General features: G+C 40.2%; 1 protein-coding gene across 1 annotated transcript in view; it reads left to right on the forward strand.

The window, feature by feature from the left end:
* Nucleotides 1-669: 669 nt before the first annotated feature.
* insra (insulin receptor a) overlaps nucleotides 670-26,034 on the forward strand; it is a 56,245-nt gene continuing 30,880 nt past the window's right edge. Inside the window, exons 1-2 of the mRNA XM_058648220.1 lie at nucleotides 670-1,875; nucleotides 14,337-14,885. Of these exons, the coding sequence (XP_058504203.1) occupies nucleotides 1,776-1,875; nucleotides 14,337-14,885 (649 nt within the window). The 5' untranslated portion in view covers nucleotides 670-1,775. The remainder of the gene's footprint in view (nucleotides 1,876-14,336; nucleotides 14,886-26,034) is intronic.

Raw genomic sequence — 26,034 nt, forward strand, 5'->3', positions numbered from 1 at the left:
TTAATGGTTTCTTTATCTGGAGCAAAGAAACCAGAACATATTCACATTTAAGAAGATAAAATAGTCAGAAATCTATTTAATCAAGAAAAAACAACCTTCAAACCAATTACTTTATTATCTTGTTTATATGATTTATAGATTTATAATCTATGTATATATATATATATATATATATATATATATATATATATATATATATATATATACACACACACATATATGTATATGTATATATACATAGATATGTGTGTGTGTGTGTGTAGATATCTAAATAGTGTTGAGCTTAAGTTTTATGGTTTTATTTTGGAGTTGAAGATTTCAGACCCCCCCCCCCCCCCCCATCAAATTCAGTTTAGGGCCCCATAAAAGCTTGCGCCGGCCCTGCCTTGAAGCAAATAATACAACAACTCCGTATGAAGCGGTCAGGTTTTCCGTGTTTCAGGTGTGACCCGTGAATAAACTGTCTTGACTTAACGGCGCAAATGACTGGTGGGAGTTAAGTGCATTATTTTTCACCACCTGACAGTTGGATCAGTTTGTTGTGTAATCCAATAAGCTCCAGTCCGTATTTCCCCTGAAGCCCATCTGGCTCACTGGCAGGGTTTGTTTACTGGCGGAGAGGCTGGGAAGAAGGGGATCCTGCAGGAGCTGCTGGGACACTGTACAATCTACCTCTGTCTGTGGAAGAAGAAAAGGGAAAAAAAATCAAATAATATTAATAATAATTAATAGAAAACTTTATCTCATCTATTTTCTCGGGTTCATGCTTGATCGTCATGCCAGACAGCTGAACGGAGCAGGGTCGCAACTTGGATCTTTTTTTTTTTATCATAATAATAATTGTTATTAGTATATTATTATTACGATCTCCGGATCGTCTACCGAGCCACGACGGAGTCTGTGTGCAAGCTTTCACTGAAATCTCTGCCCTGACTAAGAGTTCGTGCAACTCGACACTGAAAAAGAAAACGCCGTATTTCACTCGTGGGGCAGAAAAGACAGAAAAAGAGCTTCGGTTCTGTGCTCGCTGGAGGACTTCAGAGAGGACTGTGCATTTCTGCGAGAGACACGCTAACGTTTTACGCCACGCGTGCCACAGCCTGCAAAACCAGCAGCCAGCGACTCCTTTTAAAAAACATCTGAATCAAGTGTTTTCTTTTTGGTTCCAGTCATTTCTACATTTGCAACTTTTGTGGGGGTGTTTTGTGTTTGGTTTTGTTTTTGAGACCGTGCATCTCCGCTGACGTGGGATTTCTCCGTGTTAAGAAAATGTTAAGACTGGTGTGAAAAGCAGCGCAAACTTCTCCTGTGGCCTGGACTGGAGTAAAGGAGCCAGGCTAGGCTAAGCTAGGCTAGACGCAGCAGCAGCAGCAGCTAGCCCAGCAGCGACGTCTCCTCGAGTCATTTTTTTCTGCTATTTTTGACGCGGACAAACTAAAGTGGGACATATACAGAAACACGTGTATGTAAAGGCACAACGGGGAGCAGAAGTGTGTCGCGCTGCTGTGTGTTTTGACGGTGCTTTTCCATGAGGTGGCTAACTTATGCAGCAGCAGTAGTCGCAGCAGCAACAGCAGCGTTAGCTTGTGATTGAGTGAACACGTTGGACTCGATCCTCCGCCCATCTTCCGGGATGTCTTTCGTTTATATTTGTTTACCTGTTGGCCCACGCCGCAAAACAAAACCAGTCTCCTGAAGGCATTTTTCCTCCATTTTGAACTGTGGTGTGTGCCTTTGCCAAGTATCACTGAGTATTCGATCTGGATCGGAATTGAATGGTGTGTCGAACAGAGTCAGTGATGTGTCTCCGGACTTTGTGTTTTGTTTTGACCGCTGCCTGCTTCATGATGAGCTGTCATCACGCTACTGCAGAGAGTAAGTCATACAAATTATTTCTTTACACGAGCTGTGCTTTCTTTCTGTTGTGAAACGGTGTGGTTGCACACACACACACACACACATAGACTACTTTTTTAAAAGTCATTACACAGAAATTAGCCATTCATGCTCAGGTACAACACAATAAATAAGTAAATACAGTTTTAATTATCGGCACTGGCTGAGTACAATTTCTCTATTATTATTATTATTATTATTGTTATTATTGTTATTTGTTTGTTCATCGATTGATTTATGTCAGTTTTGGTATTTTTTGTGCTCAGAAATTAGATTAAATGCTGCTCAAGCAATTATGTATTCGTTCATTCAAACTTTAACTCAAAGCCTATGCGTTTATTGGATAAAGTTGAGTTATTGCGTATGTAATATTTAGTTATTTTTCATTGCTTTATTTATTATTAAACTTACATATTTTATATAAGAGTGACAAACATATATGAACCAAAACAAATATTGCCTCATATATTTGTCATTGGCTTTCCTGATCTAAACAAAATCCACATTAGTTGAACACTGAACCCTCAAATATTAACACAACACATCCATCTTCTACCGCTTTATCCTCCACCAGAGGGTCGCGGGGGGTGCTGTGCCAATCTCAGCTGACATAGGGCGATAGACCCTGGACACTTCGCCAGTCCATCGCAGGGCCACACACAGAGACAACAACAACAACCATTCACTCTCACTCTCACACTCACACCTATGGTCAATTTACCTAATCCCCATATCGCATGTTTTTGGACTGTGGGAGGAAGCCGGAGAACCCGGAGAAAACCCATGGACACACGGGGAGAACGTGCAAACTCCATGCAGAAAGGCTCTTGTTCCAAACGGGGCTCGAACCTTGATCTTCTTGCTGCAAAGGCAAGAGTGCTTAACACAAGACATCAACAAATCAAATTGAAAACACACATGTACACAACATACAGCAATTAAAATGTGTGTTTTAGATATGTTACATGTATGAACAATAATAACAGTAATATAATGGGAACAATTCATCTTTTGTTTTTCAGTTAAAATTAATATTTTGATGCTGCCACTTGTTAGTGCTCCATCACAAGACTTTCAACACAACTTCAACTAATAACTCAGTGAATATTGACTCGAAAATTTTGAAGACATTATATTTCAAATGAAATCACAATAATTGCTTTCAATGTTATTGTTCAAGCCTAATAATACATATTCTTGTTTTGTAAATAAGTCCTCTTACAAAAATTAGTTTGACAATAAATACTCTGACACTGCCCTACAAACTCAAAAATGCATGGATTTAATAAATCGAGATGTGGAGAAAGCACTCGGAGAGTGCAAACCTGTACTGCACATTTTCCCACATCACCACCATGTTCTTTATATGTTGAGTTCCCCTGCTCCCAAATTGAAGACGAGCAGACAGACAAACACGGCCAGAAGCATTACCTCCATGTCAGAGGCAATAAAAAAATATTAACCGCTGAAAAACACGCTGCATATTGCCCTGCTGTCAAACAGATGTCTTTTTGTCAGTGATGATTATTTGAGGCACGTAGGCAGAAAGTTGTAGACAGCCAGTGAAGGGACAAAGGTTAACACTTATCTGCCTTTTGAGTCTGCAGGAACTGTAAACAAAATGTTTTGTCCCAAATAAGTAAGCAGTCTGAGAATTTATATGAATTAATTGGACACGCCAGGGACTGGAAATGCCTTGATTTGTAGCCGTGGAACAATGAGTCCTTTTTAAAGCTCCTGACAATCCCCTTTATATTCACAGCCCACAAACCCGGATGATAACAATGAATGAACATGTTTGTAATCACCCCAGAGACATTTATGCATTTCTCAAACGCCGCAGTGACAGCGCTTGCTCACACTGATGGAATCTTTTATTTTAAGCAAATATTGATTAAACTTATGAGGAAATGTGAAGTCAAACTGTGAGGCAACCTGCTTGTTTAACCCGCTGCTCAGTAGGTGTCTGGGGTTTTTTTGATAAACGGAAACAACAGAGGTCAGTCAGGTGAACGAGAATCCACTCATAATTAACTAATTTATCAGGAAATGTTATAGTGAAGATGCACTGTGATCTGTATTGAAAACAGTATTTACACATTACTGTATACTCCAAAAACCGTTTTGATTAACTTTTGTTTTTGTTATTTTTATTTACATCATTTTTGATTTATCATACAAAAGACAACAGCGTTGCTCCACAATACTCTGCTGTGTGATTAAATATCATGTTTGTCCAACTATACTACAGAAAAGTAAATATTAATTTTAAAAGAAGGCAAATTGTGACATTTGAGAATCTTGAGTCATGTCATTTTGGGCAGTTTGATTGATAATTGCAGCTATAAGTAATTCCAAATGTAATGTGACAGTGTCATTATCTGCTGTGTAATGAGACATTTATTTTAAAAGAATTGTATATTATCACTGTAAATGATTTCCTTCAAATCTTTGTCCATAAAACAAAGTGCATATTCAGCTACTTTCCTTTAGTTCTGGAGGAGCACAGTGGCAAAGTACATTAGGCTTAAGCCGATGCATTAAACACTATATAAAAAAGCCTGTTTTTTTTGAGGGAAGAAGAAATGAAGTATCCTTACTCGTCTTGACACAAACACCTAGATGTGTACATAACAAACTGTGCTACGTATTTCATCGACAGGAGCTCCTCCTTTTATTTTCAGTATCAGGGAGTATTTACTGTTTACATCCACTTTATTTACACAAACCACATGTTTTGCCCTGGGTATAGCTTAGCTTTAAAACTTTATACAGCGACGGTACATGAAAGTTTGACTTTTAAGAGGGGGGGAAAAAAATCACCTATCGTCAGATTTTAGTGAAGGACAAATGGAGAGATGTCAGTAAACCAGTCGGAACAAGAACTTTGAGACATAAATCAAAAGCAAGTTGTGTAATTGCGCTGCCACCGCCGCCTCCCCCCCCCTCCCACACACACACACACACACACACACACACACACACACACACACACACACTCACACACTCACACACTCTCTCCCCCCGCCTGCTCTCAGACTTGAGTTTGAACCACAGAAGGGAAGAGTGGAACGTGGGCCTCACACTGGCTCTGATTTCATAAGCTGGACTGACAAATGTTGAAGTCAGGAAAGCGACTCACTGGTTGCTGTCCAAGTCAGCTGAAGGAGGGGAAAACAGCATTTATTTAGTAGCAGTGATGATAATATTTCTAATTTCTCATCGACTGATTTTAATTCACAGCTGTGTTGGAGCTAAATCGTCCATATAACTGGCATGTGGTGTGTGCCCTGTTATGTTTTTGTTGTTATTTTTTTTTTTACGGTCAGTAAAGTCAGCCCCAGCGTGGGCCCCTGATGTAGTAACATTTCATGCTTCCGTTTTTCCAGGAGAATATCATGTAACGGTCAGTTGTAGTTGGTTGTAAAACAACACCCAGTGCTGTTTTTGAAGGCTTCTCCCTACTCTTCAGAGAAATATGGTGCATTTTGCTTTTAGTTTATAGTAGTTACTTTATAATTATTCATGCTTTTAGCATAATTATGTTAAGATATGTTCAGGATATTTTACGTTTGATTTGTTCACACACTGTGCTGCTTTGGCTTTAAGCCACCACCCATAGCACTGTCTGATTGATTACACTTTATAATCAATAGCCAGTCAACACTGCTGTGGCTGCTGTGCACTATAGGACGATGTGTGCATCCTTTGAAGATGGGGGAAAAAAAAACATCTATCTTTTCATATGATCTTTTCTGTTTATTGCACGCTGCAAAATGACTTTTCATTGCAATATTTTTTTTTTATTACCATTTTGGAAAGTGCTTTGTTCGTCCACATGGCAACAGAAGCACGCAGGGAAAACGTGCATGAAGGCAACACAAACAAAGATGAAGCCCAGTAAATGTGACACAGATGACAGGGAAGGACAGGAGAACAACACTGAATAGCCAAAACAGAATGAGGGTGTGGTGGTGAGTTTCGCCACCTGACAGCAAGAATATCACTGGTTTTAATCATCAGGGTTCAACTCAGGGCATTTCTGTGTGGCGACTGAATGTCCAACTTCCTGCCACAGTCCAAAGATATGCTGACTGGAAGTTAAGTTATTTAGAGGCTCTAAATGTCCTATAGGTGTGAATGTGAGTGTCTCTGTAAATTGTGTAAAAAAAAAAAAGAAAAGAAAATGACAGAATGAGGCACAAGTACTGACATAGACACAGAGTGACCAGAACACACCCCGCACTCTATGTATACGCACCACATGACTGAAAAAAAAATCACAAACGTTGGAGGAGACAACAGCTAGTGTCACAACTAATTAAAACTAAAACAGTGCTTGCTCTACCACTAGCTCATTTCCAATCAAATTGACTTACTAGATAAAATACTACCAATAACCAGCTGTGGTAGTAACAGCTGGTGTGGAGTGACACAGTTGAAACGGTAGAACAGGACAACAAATGTCTGTTTCCTTGATTAATCGATTATTAAATGAGTGGTCAACTATCGGTTAATCAGGTTAATCAGTTTGAGTGTTTTCTGATTTTTCAGCTCCTTTAAATGTGGATATCATCTGGTTTCAAGACAAATAAATCATTAAAGCTAAATCATTTGTTTTTTTTGGACAAAACAAGAAATTTGAGAACATAATTCTTTCCAGGTTTGATGAACCCTGATCAACATTTTCTGACATTTTATGGACCTAAACGATCACTCGGCCCTCGTCCGGACGTTTGTCTGGGTTTAAAAAGTGCGACGCGGAGTGATTTACTGCAAATGTTGTGGCGCTACGAGTTGTTGCCTGAGGCGGCAACATGAGAAAATTACTTCACAATCTAACTGGGCAGAAAACTCATCTTGGAATACCAGGAATATATGTCTGTGACATTACAATTCATGGACAGCCAAACACCACAGAGCCAAACAACCACTGCCAATAGGTACGGTGTTAATTGCTTTAAAAATTAAAATAAAAGTCTTGTGTGCACCCACTTATTTTAATGTGACAGATGCTTTAGTGGCGTGTAAGTGCACAACGTTCCCAGGTGACAACCACACCTAAAGCAAAACATTCCAGTGTGAGACCGTTTAAACAATTGATGATTACTTATACTCTTAGTTGGCAGTTCATCGGGTTCATCTCACAAAAACTAGTCCAGTCTAATAGATATGGAAAATCCTGCAGTACACCTAAGATTGTTTTTTATTTTGGCTGTGGTGTGTGCTCTTATGTAGCGCACATCAGTAGATGGCAGCTGTCCATAGCCTTCATGCAGCAGCAGTGAATGTTATTGTAAATCTTGATGGTAAGATTTTGATTTTATTTCTAGTGTCGGTGCTGAAAATAACACGCAGTTCAACACCTCCAGTGCATGGCTGTTTTATTGCCACCCACTGTGTGTTGAATGTTGTCCTGTTTGTCCTCCTGCGCTGTGAGCTCAGAGGCAACAGTTGTTGTTTTGGCAAAAGTTTTATCATCAGATATATTTGTCTTTATCGTCTTGCGTTGTCATTCAAGCTGGCGCTGTCTTTCCTGTCTCGCTGAAGACGAGGAAGTACATGTTATTCACAAGTAACTGGAAAAAGAACACATGCGTCTTCTGTCATCTATCATGTAGCAGAATATTTTCTTTTATATATAAATATGTGTGTGTGTGTGTGTGTGTATATATGTATGTGTATATATATATATATATACATATATATATATATATATATATATATATATATATATATATATATATACACACACACACACACCCATATGTATGTGTGTGTATATACTATATATATCTTAAATCTAACACCAATAATTGCTTCTTTTTCTTTATTTAATTTTTTTTTAAACAACCACACCAGAGGCAAATGAGTCTACTACCACGTTGGCTCACCTCAGGTTGTGTGCTGAGGTCTCCGGTGGTTTTGTTGTCAGACTTTAGTGCATTGTTGTCATGAATGAGTCAAACAGCGTGAGACTTGTCACAAAACCATCGGCAGCACCAGAGAGCAACTTATTATTAAACCACCTTTGGTTTATTCTCCCTGACAAGAAAAGTAAACGCGAGGCGTTGGAGCCGTCACCTCCCAGCCACCTCTGCACAACTTCACTCCCCAAACACTTCCACTGCTGTCTCGAGTACCAAAGTCATGAGTGTGTTTGACACGGACATAATGGAGGGATTTTTGCACTTGTCACCCTCAACAATGCTCGTGTAATCCTGGTTGACGGGTTCACATTTGAAAGTTATACACTGCCTGGAACTAATCAGACACACCTGCACGCTGACTTTGGCCACACAGAAAAGCCTTGTTGTGACACAGCTTTACCCTTGACACAGTGGCCCTGTTAAAAAGGAAATGTGCTTCTTGTTTTGCTCTCACAAGTTTCAGGTAATGATTACCCCACAGAATACCCACATAAACCACTTAAAGGTTTTTAACAGAAGCCTCTTTCACACAAATACTATTGTTTTTTATATCTGGGTGAAGCTGCTAGAAAAAAGAGATTAACACCTTCCATATTATCAGTGGTCGTTCTGCTCTGTAGTGTTTTTAATTGTGAAGTCGCACGTGCCTGATAAGCAAAGAAAAACAACACTACCACTTTTGCCCTGGCATCTTTTACTTCAGTTTCTCTTTAAATCAATGTCAAACTCACGGCCCTCCAATCGATTTCATGTTGCCCACCACTTCCTGACGGCCCATGACCAAGAGGAGAGGAAAGGAATTGGGCTTGTAACCGGAGGATGCCCCTGTTCAATCCAGACGTCATATTCAATTTCACTAATTGGTGTGTGTGTGTAAAAACACACTAACTAATTCTAAATTCTAATTAATATCATTATTTTCTCAATTAATCGCGTGATCTTTTGGTGAAAAATTACCTTTTTTTCTAAACCATGTTCTCAAATGTCTTGTTTTGTTCACAAACCAAAATGATTCAGTTTTTATGATTTCTTTGCTAAATGGAGCAAAGAAACCAGGAAATATTTATTTTCATTCTGTTTTTATTGTGAATTATAATTCCATATGAAAACAAACACTTTTATTTTGAATAATATCATAATACAGTATGTCGTCTACCCCACAGAAAAGGTGTTTTTCCCCCAAAAAAGTTGGACTTTTTATTTTCCCCTTGGTGGGCCCCCTCCTGACCAGACTATATGCTCAGTGGCGCCCAGGTCATTTAAGTTTGAAACCCCTGATTTAGCAGATCTGATTATATTGAGTGGCGTCCCAAGTTTTTGCCACAAGCATTAAAGCAAAAAATAGCTTTAACACGTTCCCACTGGTTTAAACCCAGGATTAGATGTTTGTTTTTAACCTGTGGGAATGGGGTTATAGAAGGCTGATCTGTATTCTGATGCAGTTTTCACACTAGTTGTTTCATCATGACACGGCTTTGCTGTCTCACAGGTGTTTCATTTGAACCAATGTCATACATTTCAAATAATCAAATCAAGTTTTATAGGCTCCTTCTTTTACTACATTGCGCTCCGCTGAAAGACTCAGGCCTTGATTACTTTGGTTAAATTTTATTCCCCGATGCACCGTGTTGTATTGTTAATATGCTCACCATGGCAGTCCTGCTAAACTACACACTGTATTTGCTAACCCACGACACACTTCTGCCTGTTTACAAGACAGGGCCTTGACCCTTCAGCAGTTTCTCAAGGAAGCATTATCTCCCGAGTTGTAGTAATGAGAGAATTAAACTGCGGTACTATCTAATCCCGTGCTATTAAGGAGATGACAAGCCTCTCTTAATGGCTGCCAAGAACCCTTTAAAACTAAATTCTAGCATGCCGACTTATTAAGTCAAGAGGTGAAACAGTGGTCATTCAGAAGAGCAGTTTCTTCTGTTTTGCAGTGTAATGATGTGAAACTGTGTAATTATTAGGTTTTACTGCTCCCTTTTTTTTCCTTTTTTTTTTTTTTGAAGTGGATTACATCACATGTCATTTTGGAAACCGTAAATGCATCTCAGTGACCTCGGCATGCGGTTGAACTGTGATTAGTTTTTAGTGAAAAATCAGACGGCAAAACAGCGAAAAGGGGAAGTGTTGAAACGGCTGTGTTGTGAGTGTGGGTTCACTGAGTGAGGCCCAGTGATAATGTGCACCATCAGTCTAACAACCTGTAACAACCTGTAACAACCTGTAACCCCCCCCCCGGACACAAACACACAACACACAGATCAGAGGTGTTATTGCCTTGCAATGCTGCCTGCTTGCAGCTGCAGTGAAAGCATTGTAGATTTGTACAGTCTGCCGCGAGCACTCACTGGACAGATGGTGACGCTCCGATGTCTCTCGAGTGGGACTCCTAGTTCTTACAGTTATGTTAAAGTGCTCCACAGCTGCAGAGGAACAGTTGACAGGACGTCAATTTAAATTTAGGACGGTCTTGTGACCGAGGCAGGATTCACATCAATCATTCCCAGAGGTGTTTATCTGGATTTATTACCAGGATGACGTGTCATCATTGGGTTGCATTAGGTAATAAGTCGCATAACACTGTAACAGGAAAATGATACACCTTGGGACATAGTAGTTGTTTACATCTTATCGCTGTGATATCTGTGATTTCCTGGTTGGTCTTGCCTGTTGTCTGATATAAAATGAAGTATACTCATGACATGGTGTCAGGATCACGCTGTTCCTGTAATGCACAAGCATCCTGCAGTTTGAACATCACCTGAGGGGGAATCACCAGGCTTGGCTCTGTCTGCCTTTTTAAATGAATACATTTGTGTCCCACCTTTTTTCTAACAAAACGCAACTGACCTTATCGCAGCGTAAATGCCGGTGTGCCTCGGAGGAGTTCATTTGATTCTATACATTTGTTATTAATATTTTGAAATTGTGACATTGCATTGTTCTAATGTGACATTAACTTAAATAAAAATAACTGTAAGAGTCAATGTAACTCTTAAATAGTGCTATAAACTGATATTTTCTTGATTAATCGTTTACTTGTTTGGCCCATAAAATGTCAGAAAATGTTGAAAAAGGGATGTTTCCCAAAGTTCTAAAAGATTTCTTTGGTATATGGAGCAAAGAAACTAGAAAATATTCCCATTTAAAAAGCTGAAAAACTAGACTTGGCTTGTTTTAATTATTTAAAAAAAACAAACCCAAAACACTATAACCCATTAATTGATTATCAAAATAATAGTCATTGATTAATAATGTTGTGTAATTGTTGCAGGCCTACTGTTTGTATTCAACTCTTAGTGTTATGTTGAGTTGAGTTAAATTTAACTTAAATCCTGATTGTGACTTGACCTAAACAGAAATTGTGTTAAATTGACACTTTTTTTTTAACACTGCAAAATATACCATGTAGAACTAAATCATAGCGTTTGTGGTGTGACACGTTTTCAATTTCACAATCGCTCGCAGTGATTAGTGTCCAGTTACCACGAAAAACGCCAGTTCTCCTTCAGCGATAGCACGCCACATATTTTTTTGGAAGTCGTGCCGACAATTCACGCAACGTATCAGTGGCCGTAGGAATGAGGTGGATCCATGAATCCAAAGTCATAGAATAACGCTGTGTTCGCACTAGCAACTAATAAACTGATGAGCTTTTATCTTATTTTTTATTCCCCTTTGTTGCATCCACACATCCATCTCTTCTCTCCAACATCAGTGGGTCGCTCAGTTGTCATGGAGACACTTTTACTTTACTTTTGGACTTTTCATCCCTCCTGGGTCAAAGTTGAAAACCAGACACCGCTTTGAAATTAACATTTAGTTTTGCGCTGGACCTTCTACAAATTTGCTCTTCACATTTAATGGATGAATCCAAATTGTACTTGATAACAACACAAGACCGCACTAGTCTTAACCTTTAAACTTTGATTTTAAGCTCCACCCTGTCTGGTCTGCATCCACGTTGGTATTATTAACAGCGTTTTCCTTTGCTTACGGTGGTGCTGAAATAGGAAACCATCATACTGCTGCGTTTTAATTAACCTTAAAAGTTCATCCGTCTCACAGGTGCAGGCACTGATAGAGATGGATGGAATCTAATGGCATCAATCGATAGATATTTGCCCCTCTAATGAGTCTAACTGCCAATTCGGAGCACCGTTATGTTGTTTGGCCGTCTGCTTCAAAGTTGGTGACGTATGGCGAGCAGGGGCCAGCTTAGTTGCCGTAGTAACCTTTGTAATGTCTACCAGTTTTTGTTTTTTTTTGTTTCTCAACAATGAGGGAGAATTTGAATTCTGGCCTGCACCTGGTTTGTTTTGCTTGAGTTGTGTCTTGTCGTCACGATTCAGAGCTACACACTGAAACAACCAAATTGTGTGTGTGTGTGTGTGTATCTATCTATCCACTCCTGCCAGAGTTTTGTTCCTAAACTAAGTATTTACACATGGTGAAGTCAGCCTGGCCAGTTCTTTCTCTGCTTTAAAATTCCTCACTTACACACCAGGATTGCCATGTTCCAGTTTCGAATGTGAGCCACTATTGGTTCGGCTGGAGTGTATTAGATTCTCTATTGGGAATGTGATGCTAAAAATACTGGCCTGGCTGAAAGTGTACACTGATAGGAGCCTGGACTTACTGCCCTGTGATGATTCGCCTCCTCCACAGGGTCACTGAGTCCTCAGCTGCGACGCCGTCTCCTTGTAACGTATGCTGCCAGCAGCATCTTTGTTCGTTAAACTGTTCTCTTTGAGAGTGTGTGTGTGGGATCTCTGAGCCCTTTGTTGTTGACGGATCTATGGTCGGCTTCATTTCTTGCTGTCCCTTCTGTCCGTTCCCTAGAAGTAGTTTCGTTTGGAGGTGGTCGTGTTTTTAAGTACAGGACTGTGGTATGTCACCCATGCAGATGATTTGGCAAAAGGAGCTACAGTTTAAAGATAGTTTAAAAAAAGAAATGCACCTATAAACGAGCCAAGCTGCTTTTAATAGGCTGTGGTTTAAGCCCATGTTAGGACATTAGCCTGTATTTAAAAAAAAAAAAAAAAAAACTCCCTCAAAGTTGTAGACCAGATAATCGCTGAAAAGAGATCTTACTGGTTGAGGTCATGGAGTGAAAAGCTTGTTTTTTGAACACAGTGATTGAACAGCGTATGTCTGTGTGCAGTTGTCTTGTGCTGTTATGCAACAGAAAGTGTAAAAGGAGCCGCTGCCATAAAGAGGTGCACGCCTAGCTGTTACACCTCTTCCCCACATGACTGACCAGTTGGCCGGATGCGCCCATCTCAACGGTGGGTCGCACGGTAAACAAACACAGTCCTCTCACCAGGCAGCGCACCCATGACTTGTGAACTGTAAAACCGCCGGGGTCTGGAATGTCCTGCGATGCACCTGCAAAGGAAAACATCTTTATGGCCGCCATTACTTGTGTTATGTCACAAGCATATAATCAGTTTGAGTTTGGCTGGTTGAAGTGAGGGCTGAGGAAATCCTCATTACCCTCATCGTGTCTAACTATATATATATATGTGTGTATATATATATATATATATATATATATATATATATATGTATATATATATTTTATATAAAAAAAAAACCCACCAGAGTGTAAAATTGCAGAAGGTTTCAAAATGACTATTAATAAAATGAAAATTCAGCTGCGGCTCTGTTGACATTCAGCAGAAACTAGCTGAAACATTAGGTGGAGTGAAGACTTAATCAACTAAACAATTAAGAGTTACTCATTACTAATTATTAAGCATTTGGCTGCTTTTCTCTCTTTTCTAGAAAATAAAAGGAGTGAAATATTAAAAAAACAAATCAATAACAATCGTGAAATCCTCTGTCGTTACAGCCTTACATTCATCTCTTGTAGTGGAAATGTCATGTACTCAGCAGTGAGTTGAGGAATTTCTCGTGAAACCCGATCATGTGACCGTGTTACGACGGACAATTCCCCAAGTCTACTACCAGGCCATTACTGTTTCAGTTCCTCTTAAGAACAAATATTTTAATGCATTAGCTAATGTTTTTTTATGGTTTGAGTTGCAGAAACAACTCCACAAATCAACCTCGGTGCAACCAAGGAAGAGCACAGTCTCGCTGTGATGACACCGCTCCATATTTGACAGTGGCTCGCTGCCAGATATGCGGTTGCTAAACAAAATGTCAGTGAAGATGGTCTGGTCTTCATCAAAGGCAGAGACACAACCGCATACTTTTCAGGAAAATCGCGCCTCTAATTACTAAAAGATTTTTTTTTCTTCTTCTCCTTGAGTCGAGCAGACGTTCATGTCTAATGCATCGCTCACATTCTGTAGTAGAAATCTGATGACAAATTGTCTCCAACAGTGTTTTTGTTCTTCATATCCCAGAGTAGTAACATCACCTCCTACTAAGAGTTTGTCTGTATTCAGTCTTTCCACATGTGACAGCTTTGACATTACCCAAGTTTTTGTCTCCTTTATTAAATGAAACATCTTTCCTTTCTTGTCTTTTCAGTATGTCCAAAGCAGGACATCCGGAACAGTGTGGCCAACCTGCAATCACTTGAGAACTGCACTGTGATTGAAGGCCATCTGAAGATCTTGCTCATGTTCAGGACCAAGCCAGAGGATTTCCGGGGCCTGAGTTTCCCAAAGCTGACGGTGATCACCGACTACTTATTGATCTTCAGAGTTTACGGCCTGGAGACTCTCAGTGACCTCTTCCCCAACCTAACCGTCATCAGAGGCAACAACTTATTCTTCAACTATGCCCTAGTGGTGTTCGAAATGCTCCAGCTGCGAGAGATCGGCCTCCATAGCTTGATGAACATCACCCGGGGAGCCGTGAGGATTGAGAAGAACCCAGATCTCTGCTATCTCTCCACCCTGGACTGGTCAAAGGTCCTGGACTCGGTGGCGGACAACTACATCATGGCCAACAAGAACGACAGAGAGTGTGGTGACGTGTGCCCGGGGGCCTCCATCGGAAAGACCACCTGTCCGACGACGACCATTAACGGACATTTCAGTGAACGTTGCTGGACCCAGAGCCACTGTCAAAGAAGTAAGAATACTTACTCAAATATTCTCATAATCCTGCACTGCACACTTGTTATCGATGATAGGTTATGGAGACGTACTGTCTGCTTACAAAAACTACAACTAACATCCTGAACAATCAGTTCTCAGATTTTTTTTTGCTTCTTAGAAATGAATATTTTCTGGTTTCTATTCTCTATACATAACAAATAAATCATCAAGACTGAATCATTTTGGTTTGTCAACAAAACCAGACATTTGAGAACATCATCATTTCAACCTATGAAAAACACTGATCAACATTTTGTTTTTAAAGATTTTCTGACATTTTATGGACCAAACGATTGCACAATTGATCAAAATTGTATATTTTGTTGTACTTGTTTTGCCTTTAAGATGATCCCCAGTGAAGACTTAATGTTGTGGTTGGCCACCAATCTCACTCTTGCCTCACTGATCCCCGGGGCAAAGTCCGATGAAGTTCTGTCTAGTACTGCGAGTAGATTATTGTCATAATCGATCAATCTGTCTATTAATCTCTTGATTAATCAAAGTAACTGTTCAGTCCATAAAATATCAGACAATGTTGATGGGTGTCCGAACCTCAAAAGGATGAAGTTCTCAAATGTGTTGTTTTGTGATTAAATTTTAATGAGTTTCTTTGTTATTTGGAGCAAAAAAAACCCAGAAAATATTCACATTCAAGAAACTTTTTCAAACCAGTTATTCAATTATCAAACAGAGAAAGAATGCAGTGTTCAATTTAGGGATTTATTGTAGTGAAAAATAACATCTTATAATCGTCATCACTGCGGTTGTTGTTTTTTTCATTTATGCCTCGTTTCTTTGTTTGTTTCTAAATCATGTTCATGCTGAGGCAGAAAAGAATCCGTATGAATGTTTCTCTCGGTGACTGGTAGCAATTCCCCGTGCAGCTCTTTCTCGACTACTTTCCGTCAACACATCATTATTTCCATTCCCGTTTGCTTTTTTACTATATGTCTAACCAGTCTAACATTTACGGAATTAATCTCTCCATTTGGACCAAATAAAAGCTGATGTGGGTCAGTGTTTGGAACAAAAATAGGCCTTTGTTCGCAGCTGAAAGAACGATCTTAACGGTTGTTTTGACAAAGGTTAGCAGTGTCCCTTTGTGATGTTGAAATGTCAGCACTGTGTCATGTGTCCAGGTTTAGTGAAATGGGTCAAGTTCAGTGTCAAAACAGTTTGAACTGCACTCTTAATGTGACCCAGCACCCCACCAGTTAGTCTATGAATGTTTATTCTCAACAGACCGCAGTGTCGTCATGTCGTGTGTATGGAGGCGGTAGAGACGATGGGATGGTGGACCCTGTGGACATCATAGTGTTATGACCACAGCTCCTGGGACAGGGGCTGTTCCTCGTACGTGTTATGGTTTTGACTGTGAAATGACAGACCCGTTCATTTCACACTGCAAAAAAAGCCTCTAGTTCAAGTGCGCGGAGGAATCTAGCACATACGTGATGTGTGAACATCTTGGCTCACACCATTACGCAACCCTGAATGCATCAGTTTCACAGTTCCTTTGAACCAGTGTCTCAGCACACGTCTGCCTTTTCAAGCCCTGATTATGAAGCTATTTATCTGTTTGTTTGGTGTGGCTACTGCTACATTTCTGTGGTGCTGAGCAAGGCTGCGTTTTTCACTGGAGTGGATGAATGTTTTTATAGTTTTTCCACTAATGACTTTGGACTTGAGGTGATTCCTCTTAGTCATCACAAGACATTTGCAGAAAAGGCCCCGATGGCCCATTATCAAATTGTGGTGAGTGTCAAGGCGGAAGTGTTGCATAAAAGGTCTCTCAGCGTATATGATTTTCTAATTGCGTGCCATTTTCCTCGTGATGAATCACCGCCAGATGCTGACTGGCAAGCACTGATCCTCAGCCGTGGGCCGGCATTCGGCACGGGCAGGGCTTGCGGTCTTGTGGTCTGGGACCTGTGGTTTTTTTGCCTACTTTCACTAAAGCATGAAAAGACCCGTCAAGCCCCAGCTTGAACCACAGGACAGAGCGCTAGGCATTCTGTGCCCTCTTCAGATGGAGTGCTTTTTACTTAGAGCTTTTTATAGACTTACTGTAGTTAACTTAACTTAAAGCAAGATACTTGTTGCATTTTTTCACAGTCTCTTGATCTGCTGCTGCTGATGTTGGGACTGTAATGATCTTCTTTACATTGCACCAGTATTTCCGCAAGTAGCACAGGTGCCTCCAGTGGGAAAACTACTTATGTCAGCATGCAGCACGTTCATAATTCTTTTATGTGAGTTATTTTCCAATGCTGTTGCAGGACATGGACAAATTACAAAAAACAACAATGGGCTGTTTTTGCTTTTTGTGAGTCACAAAATAATACACGTATGCGTGGACATAGAGAATGAACTTGGGACATTACAGCACAGCAACCGCCACAAAACATGCAAACAAGGAATTCCCTCTCATTTGCTTCTCCTCCCCCCTTTCTTCAGAACCCTTTCTTCCCCCCCCCCGAGAGACACAAAGGCAAAGCAGCCCATGTAGCAGGGCCTTCTTGCTCTTACACCCTGACTGAAGCACATAATATGTTCAACCTCCTCCTCGTTCCGTCAAGAGTGTTTTACACTTAATCAAAATTGACCCTGGGCTGAAAACAGAGATGACTAGATTAGACATGGTTTTAGATATTGTTCTTTTTGCCGATATCCAATATGCCAAGCAGATATTTTCTCGATTAATCGAGTACTTGTTTTGTCCACATTTTTCTTTATTATATGGAGCGAAGAAACCAGAAAATATTCACATTTAAGAAGCTGAAAAATCTAAAAACCTGTGTTAATAATGGAAAAATACCGATTCATTTAGTAATCGATTAATAATCGACTAATCAAGTAATTGTTTCAGCCCTAATGCCAAGTTTGGACCGAGTGTTTTGCATATTAATGCCTCAGCAGATGTATTAATACAGTTTCTTCATCGTGTAAAATTAATAAATATAAAGATTTTATTGTTGGTGAGGCTACCATCATACAAGTAGAGTAAGAAGCAGCCTATTCAGCCTACTGTTATCATATGGGGAATCTTGGCGTGTTCTTGTGCTAATAATTCTGTGCATTCCCAGTTAGTATTGGTAATTTTACATCAGGATGTGAATAATCCTGCTACTGCTGCCCTTGTGATGACCCGTACATTCCGTAAACGTTGCTGTCCTCACTTTTATTTGTGTGCGGGACTTAAATCATCAACAATGAAGAGCAGACGAGTGGACTCCTTTATCTTGTCATGGGTCCTTTTTAGTGAAACTGTGAGAAACCCTTTGAAAAAAATAGGTGATATTGTTACACATTTGTAAACGCATGTCTTGCAGAGCTTCAAGCGTTCGAGGTAACTGTAGGTCGCGTGTGCACTTTCTCTCCTCTGTCCACCAGGAGAAAACAAAGCTGCAGAACCACGAGGCTCACATGTTTGGAGTTGGAACCCATTTCCCTTCCCTGCGTCTCTAATTTGAGTTTCTCCCAGAGCAGCCACTACTCCCCCCCTGCCCCACACCTCCGTTTTAGACTAAATTGGGTGTGTCCGTTCACCAAAGTGGCAAAGCAAGGTTGCAGGAGATGCTCATTATCAAAGCTGATTAGATTTGGCTACAGCCGTGCGCACACATACACACACACACACACACACACACACACACACACACCATGTCAACAGCTGTAATAATGGCAAACCAAGGCATCGTCCTGTGAAGCATATTTGTTATTTCTGCAAGTTGGTCATTGAATTTTTGTGTAAACTAAGTCCCAAAGTAGGTCAGACATGGGACGGTTTATTTAAGATAAACTGCAAATACTTTCACATCAGGCAGTCAGGGAAAAAGCTTTCTTATTAACACATCTCCAACATTTAACACCAAGGTTTTTTCTCCTATTTTGACTAAATATCGATATTTTAATTAAAAATGGCTAAAAGAAGAGGGAGTTTACAGCGGGCTAATGGTGGAGAAATTTTTGAAAAAATACATCGACTAAATACATATGCACTTTGTTCTCTATGTTGTGAATAAATAGAGAAATCCTGCACTTTTAATTTTTGACGGACAGTTGTTTTCTTCAGTTAAGCACTATTTGGACCAGATTATTTTTACATGGAGAGGTGGAGTAATGTTATTTTACCACAGGACATCTGTGATATTTCTCAGTAAAACTATCACAATTGTGAGGGCTACATTGGGGTAAGTTTCTCTGTCTGTCCCAGGAGCCCTTTACTGGGACTAGTCTTTATGACCAGCTCCGTGCACTCCCGCGATGGGTGACATCCCAGACAAGGTGACATTCTGTCACTCCCAACCGTATTATTGATGTTCACTGCTTCTCCTTTAAGGATGGAGATGCAGACTCCACACAGAAAGCCGTGGTCCAACAGGATTCAAAGTGAAAACCCTGCTGAAAGGCACCACTGCCACTTCCATATTATCTCGATATTGTTAAGGAAAAACAAGTCCCAAATGTTAATATAAAAAGCATCCGTCCATTGTTGTTTGTGCAGGTAATCATCTCTAAAAAAAACCCAAAAAACATTGTATTATAAATTATTGGCAGTTGTTTCCTTATCCTGTTGACATCTTTAAATAATGTGCCATAAACAGACTTTTTTAAAGCAGGCCTTTATTTCCTTACAAAATTGACTTGAAATTGTGAGCTGGCATGAAGGGAAATATTACTGTAGAGCCGTTTAATAAAGTACTATTTCTTGCCCACTGGCTTTTAAAGATAATAGGCATTTGATTATGTTTTTATAATGGCTGTTCTGTGGCACGGCTTCTCAGGCTGTCACTTTAGCCTGCTCCTTGAAACCGGCCGGCAGCTGAAAATATTGGCCCTGACTCAATAAGAGTGCGGGGGCTTCTACTTGATATTACTTTGGACTGCACTGAGAAAATGCCCATCTGGCCATATTCATTTATTTTCAATATTTTGTAAATGAAAGTTCACCTTGTTGAAATGCCTGTGAAAATATTAAGTATGATTATTAGTCATTCTATCTCTCACGAGTTAGATTACTTTGAAATCAAGTTCCCTTTATTGTTTTATATTTTGTTTAAACGTGAGGTTTCTGGTCCCTGGAAGCAGTGACAAATATGTGATATGTTTATGAATGGTGGGCTATGGTGTCACTCATGTTTTTCTTTTATACTTTCAATTTCACGCATGCCACAGCGGATCATCTGCCTCATGTCCTCTTCACAACATCCCTGAACCTTCTCTGTGGTCTTCCTCTTTTCCTCCTGCCCAGCAGCTCCATCTTCAACATCCTTCGTCCAGTATAATCACTATCCTTCCTCTGCACGTGACCGTACCATCTGAACCTCGACTCTTTTACTTCTCCAAACTGTTCAATCCGAGCCGACCCTCGAATATGCTCATTTTTAATCCCGTCCATCCTGGTCACGCCCAAAGAAAATCTCAGCATATTCAGCTCTGTCACCCACAGCTCTTCTTTCTTGTCTTTTAAGCTGTGTTTCCATCGAGTCGTTTTGTTACAGTGATGTTTTTTTTGTGTTTCCATTAGCAATAGTACCAAAATAACCAGCCCCTATCGTTCAGTTTTTTGTCACCTTTTCCCTTGGGGTACCAGAGTAAAATGGTACCGTAAGCTGATTGGGAGAAAAACATCACTCCCTCGCTCGCTTCTCTTCAACGCATGACGGTGCGGTGTTGTGCTACATATCTCGCTGACCTCGCATCGGGTACGGCCCACACCTCAGTCGAAAACGCAAGCCTGACCAGCGGTTTACCATTCCTAACAGAACCACACCATGATGGAAACAGCTTTTGACAGTGCCACTCTCTCCGCTGTCTGTATTAAGGTTGAACTTTAACATAGCAGAAATTCCGCTTGAATAAATCAGGTTTTGCCTTTGTTCTCTTTGAGGAGCAGTTCCTCTTGCAGGCCCTTCATTAAGCTCACGGTGATACAATAGATGAGTCTGCATTTCCCATGTGGCTAGTACTGTTCACACATTAATAAAAGGTGATCTTAATTATCTACATCTGCTGGAGATGATGATGATGAGAGACCCAAGGGGTACGGTCCTCAGCCACCCACAACAGCTTTTGCCAGCATATACATCCTTTAATAAGCTCCCTAAAGAGAGAGAATTAACAGACAACTCCGCCGATACACACAACACACTTGTTGCATGTCTGCATGTGTAGCCCACCAACAAAAGGAGGATATGGTTGTTTTGTTGCTATTTTGTGACATTTGGACTATTGCTACAATTTGTGCCAGGCCAGGTAAGGACCCAGTGACAGAACTTTTGAAAGGAACATCCTAAATTTAACTTTGGCTCACATCACATTTATCTGCACACCAATCCCAAGATGAGGTTGGAGATGTGTCAGGGTCAATGTGTGTGTGGGTGTGAGTATGGGCAACACAGACGTGGACTATCAATCTCACGGGGACATAACCTGTGTGCGTGTGTGTTTGCAGCTATTGTTTAGTCTTGCTGCTAGGTAACACGAGAGTAACACCGTGGTGTAATCGTGTATATGAACACATCAGTCTTTCACTCGGGCCGTATCGGAAGGAAAAGCAAGGTCACCAGCCACATCGGGGGTGAGGAAGGGTGAAAGGACCTCAGCTCTCCTCTCTGTTGCTGCGTCCACACATAGTGGTCAACACTGGTGCCACAATGATCCTTTTCCTCTCAGAACAATGGCGGTTGTAGAAGTTGACAGCACGTTTCTCCCAATTGTTTCCTGTCTTTGTTGGTCTGCTTCCTTTCTGAGGTTATGAATGGCGGTGTAGGTCTGGAGTGCAGCCTCAGTAGCATTAGGCACTTTTATGAGACCAAAATACTGAGGGGTGACCTATGGAGGTCAGCGAGGCAGGAAGGAAGACTAACATAGCCGCTAGTTAAGCTGTCGCTTGGGAAATGGAAGGATATTGTTACAGGAGTTTATTATTTCGAGATGGAAGTGAACCCTGCTGTGAGGAAAAACTTTAGAAGAAACCTCAGCTTTATCACGTTGTGTTCATGTGCAATGTTTTTATTTTGAAAACGATGGCTCAATCATGAGATGGGGATGAACTGAGAGGAGAAGAAGATGGGTAAATTCCATTTCAACCCCTTACCCCAACCATTACCCATCCTTTTTTGCCAGTTCTCCTGAAAGCAAAGGGTTTCCCGATTTTTGTAGATGGGTGCAAGTGTCCCAGAAGTCATTGCCTTTAGTAATGCCTCTAAAGCATGTCCTTTTCCCATCACATGCATCATTCCTACTGCATCTTTTTTTGTCATGACCCACATTCATTCTGTGTTCTCCTGTGTTAAACCTTAAATAATTCTGCATGATATCCTGGACTTCCTGGAAGTGGGAATTTAAAAAAAATTCCCAACGGGTGTATGTACAGTATGTCAACTGTTATGGCGTTTTTCCATCATACAGTTCTAGCACTACTCGGCTCTACTCGATTCAAACTCAACTCTGCTTGGTTTGGTATATGGCACGTGGTTTTCCATTACTTCCGGCAGTCTGTAGACATCGCATTTTAAGGCTCAGCTCACGTGGAACTTTGCCAGAGCAGGTGCTTAAAAAAACACCAGGTACCAGGTCATATCCCTAATACCACTTCTGTTGTACACATAGTACTGTTTAATTTTTAACCACATACATGTTGCAACGCTGTTATCGACTGGTTTAGCGAACAATGGCTAGCCCAAGATGTGTTTCCGTTTCAGACTTTTCAACTGGAACACAAGTTCCAATGCAAATGGAACGCAGCATATAAGACAGAGTCGGTTGTAGCTAACCTCTTAGCATGCTAACTTCACTAGATAGTTCTGCCATCACAACACAACTGTTATTGTTATTGGTGATCATCTTAGTCAACATGTACAGTATAACCTTTTTTAAAGAGTAATAGTGGTGTGAGATGACAAAAATGTCAGAGGATACTTCACTTGATCCTCTGCTTGCTGACCATATAACCCAGTTAGTAGACCTTATTTTGTATTTTACATTTGTGGCCCGTTTGACCTTATTTCTATCACAGAAGTTTTATAATCAGGTGTGAAAATAGAGAAAGTAACCAGACAAATGCGTACTAGTCATTCTGTATGTTTGAATACAAGCACCCCCACCTCTGCCCCTTTTTTTCCCTGAGCCTCAACAGTCTCCTCTCTTCATTGCTCAGTTTGTAGAGTGCTCTCTGCTGTCCTAATAAAGACCCCCACCACACACACACACACACACACACACACACACACACACACACACACACCATGAGTACTTTCCTTTGAGCTGACTTAACCGCTCTGGCACTCAGTCTCATGAAGCTGCACCCTGCGAACTCTTGCCGTTCAGCTACTGGAGCCATTCCCATGGAATCCCAGATATTTCAGGCATTTGTTAAAGCTGGGCCGACAGGCGTTTCTTCACCACCATACGTGCTCACACTTAGCATAGACATTCGACTTACAGCACAGCTCACTACTCCTTTGCTGCTGGATTGTTTTTTCTTTATCTACTCACGTGCTGCACGCAACTGTATTCCAGGTGTTTGTTTTTTTCTGTCTCTGTGGGTTTTTCTTTTTAAATAAGAAGTACATTTTTGTATGTTGTCGTGGCAATCTATGGCCTTCTCACTCCACAAAATGCCATTGTTAGGTTGTTTATATGCATGGTTGCAAATGAATGGACAATGAAAGACATCATGTCGTTTGCTTGAGAACAGTCATTAGAAGAAGTGAGTGAATTGATGCAATTGTAAATGCAATCGAGTTTTGCACCTTGTGGCCTTTAAAGGTTGTTGGTAGTTGTTTTTTTATCTCACTCCAAGGAAAGTAGAGTAGAAAATGGCAACAGAATTGAACATCCAACTCTGTTTCTAATGTGAATAAAATAGAGGAAACTCTGATTTAGGCCTGAAACAATTATTTGAAATTAATTGGGTTTAAAAAAAAAAAAGAATTAAAACATTGCTCAATATAACAAAGAAATCATTAACACTGAATAATTTTGGTTTGTGGACAGTATAATAATGGACAGATTGATTATAAAAATAATGGTTAGCTGCAGCTCTACTCTGATTAGTAGATAGTAGGGACAGGCATTTCTAGCAAAAAATTCATATATTCAATGGTATTATTCATTGGTTATTCGAGCTAGTGAAAGTAATGCAAGGTTCACAGTGTGTTGCGCTCATGGTAGCAGCTAATGAGATGCATTCAAAGACCCTTGTAAATGTCATCACGTCTGCAAACACATATTAAGTCCTTTAACTAAGTGCTTGTTGCTGCTTCTGCCACCTTATAATTTAAGATGCACCACAAATTAGGTAATAATTGTGGTGATAAAGATTGATAAAACATGCCCATCCTTAGTAGATAGTTTTGCAAACTGATTAGGTGATTAATCAGAAACTATTCTGAATAGGTTTTTGATAAAAGGTGCCAAACCTACATTGACTGCAGCTTCTCAAATACTGTTTATATTTGGGTTTATACCCAGACCTTTGCTCTGGCCACTGTCACCGATGACATTTACGGCCCAGATTGACTTTATATTATACCTCACCTGTTGTTGGTACTGCTGCAGATATGAGACAAGTGACATGAATAAACACCAGTTTCCATCCAGAGCAAACACCCATGACTTTATTGGACTGTCCCTTTAACAGATGCACTTACTACAATGAAGACTGATAATGGCAGAGAAAAACACTTCACGTGCCCTTTTTCAGACTTAACTTGTTTGCTTCATTGAAGAAACCCAATTTCCTTATAGAAGTGGATTAAGGGGACCATTCCACATCACCCTGTTACTGCAAATGCTTATTATTTATTTGTTTAGACAGCTGCTCTCTTAGTAAGAAGATTAATGCCTCTGCCTGAAATTAGCATTTATAAAGAGACAAAAGGTTTGATGTTGCATTAATGACATAAATGTGTGTGAAATCATCACACAAAGTCAAAATGAACCATGGAGCTGGTCATTATTTTAGCCTGACACTGACGCCCCCCCCCAAAGGAAATGAAGATTCAAGGCTGCAGTGTGTGTCACTTGCCTGTCAAACAAGCAGTATAATTGCCTATCAATGATTGCACAATGTTTATCATTTCTATTCCAGTCACGGATAAACTGGATATCCTGCCTTCAGATGATGGCGACATTAAAAACAAAAAGTGCCTTCCCATGTTGTTTGTGTCTTTTTGGCCTATTAATGGAGGCTGGGCATGGTTAATGAAATTGTTTACGACTGCTGCTGTTTCTGCCCGAGTCACGTCAACCAAACCTTGCTGCTACTGAGTCACACCAGCGGTCAAGAGCACACCCGGGGAAAAAAGTCAGACAAATAATTCTCATTCAATTAGCCTTTGCTATGTTTTTCATCATGTTACGTCAGATCACTGTGTCAGTCCTTTCCCCATACGTTTATTTAATCAAGCTTTAATTTGAGATGGATTGACCGCAGGATGTTTTTGTGTTTTCACTAATAGTCGTGTCTCTTTTTCATACGTGGGTGTATCGACACGTTTTTTGGTCTTGACTGATATTTCATCGTGCCTGCAACTCTCGGTCCACAAACCCCACAAAGTAAACATCTTTTCACTTTCAATGCTAACTGAAGGCTACATAGGTTCACAACACACATGGAAGGGAAAGGTGTGGCGAGGGGTAACATTTTTACACACTGCACCTTTCTTAAGTCATAAAAAATTATTTGCAGTCATTGAAAATTGTAATATATTATTTGTCCACGTTGTCACCATCTCAACTTGTCTGTGTGAGATCAGTGTAATTTTTTCCATTCCAGTACACTCTGTGTTTTTGGCATGTGTCTATTTCCAAAATCATCAGCCAGAAAAAATTGAGTGTGGAAGATTTTAGGAAGCAGAATAAAGGCCTCGGAGTCTTGTTGTCATGTATAACTGAATACATCAAAAATCTTCATCTCTTTATACAGTTTGGTGAACGTCCACCAGCAACAAAATCTCAGCGTGTCCAACAGTAACAACAACTAAAAAGCTTAAAAAAATAGTTCCAGCTGGAATTACTGTGTCTTTGTTAAAAAGTATTCTCCAGTCAGATGCAGGTGGCCTTATTAGCATTAATCAGTGGTTTTATAATTCAATATTGCATTGGATTTTTCA

This window comes from Solea solea, chromosome 1 (genome assembly GCF_958295425.1).
Source record: "Solea solea chromosome 1, fSolSol10.1, whole genome shotgun sequence".
Taxonomy (NCBI): domain Eukaryota; kingdom Metazoa; phylum Chordata; class Actinopteri; order Pleuronectiformes; family Soleidae; genus Solea; species Solea solea.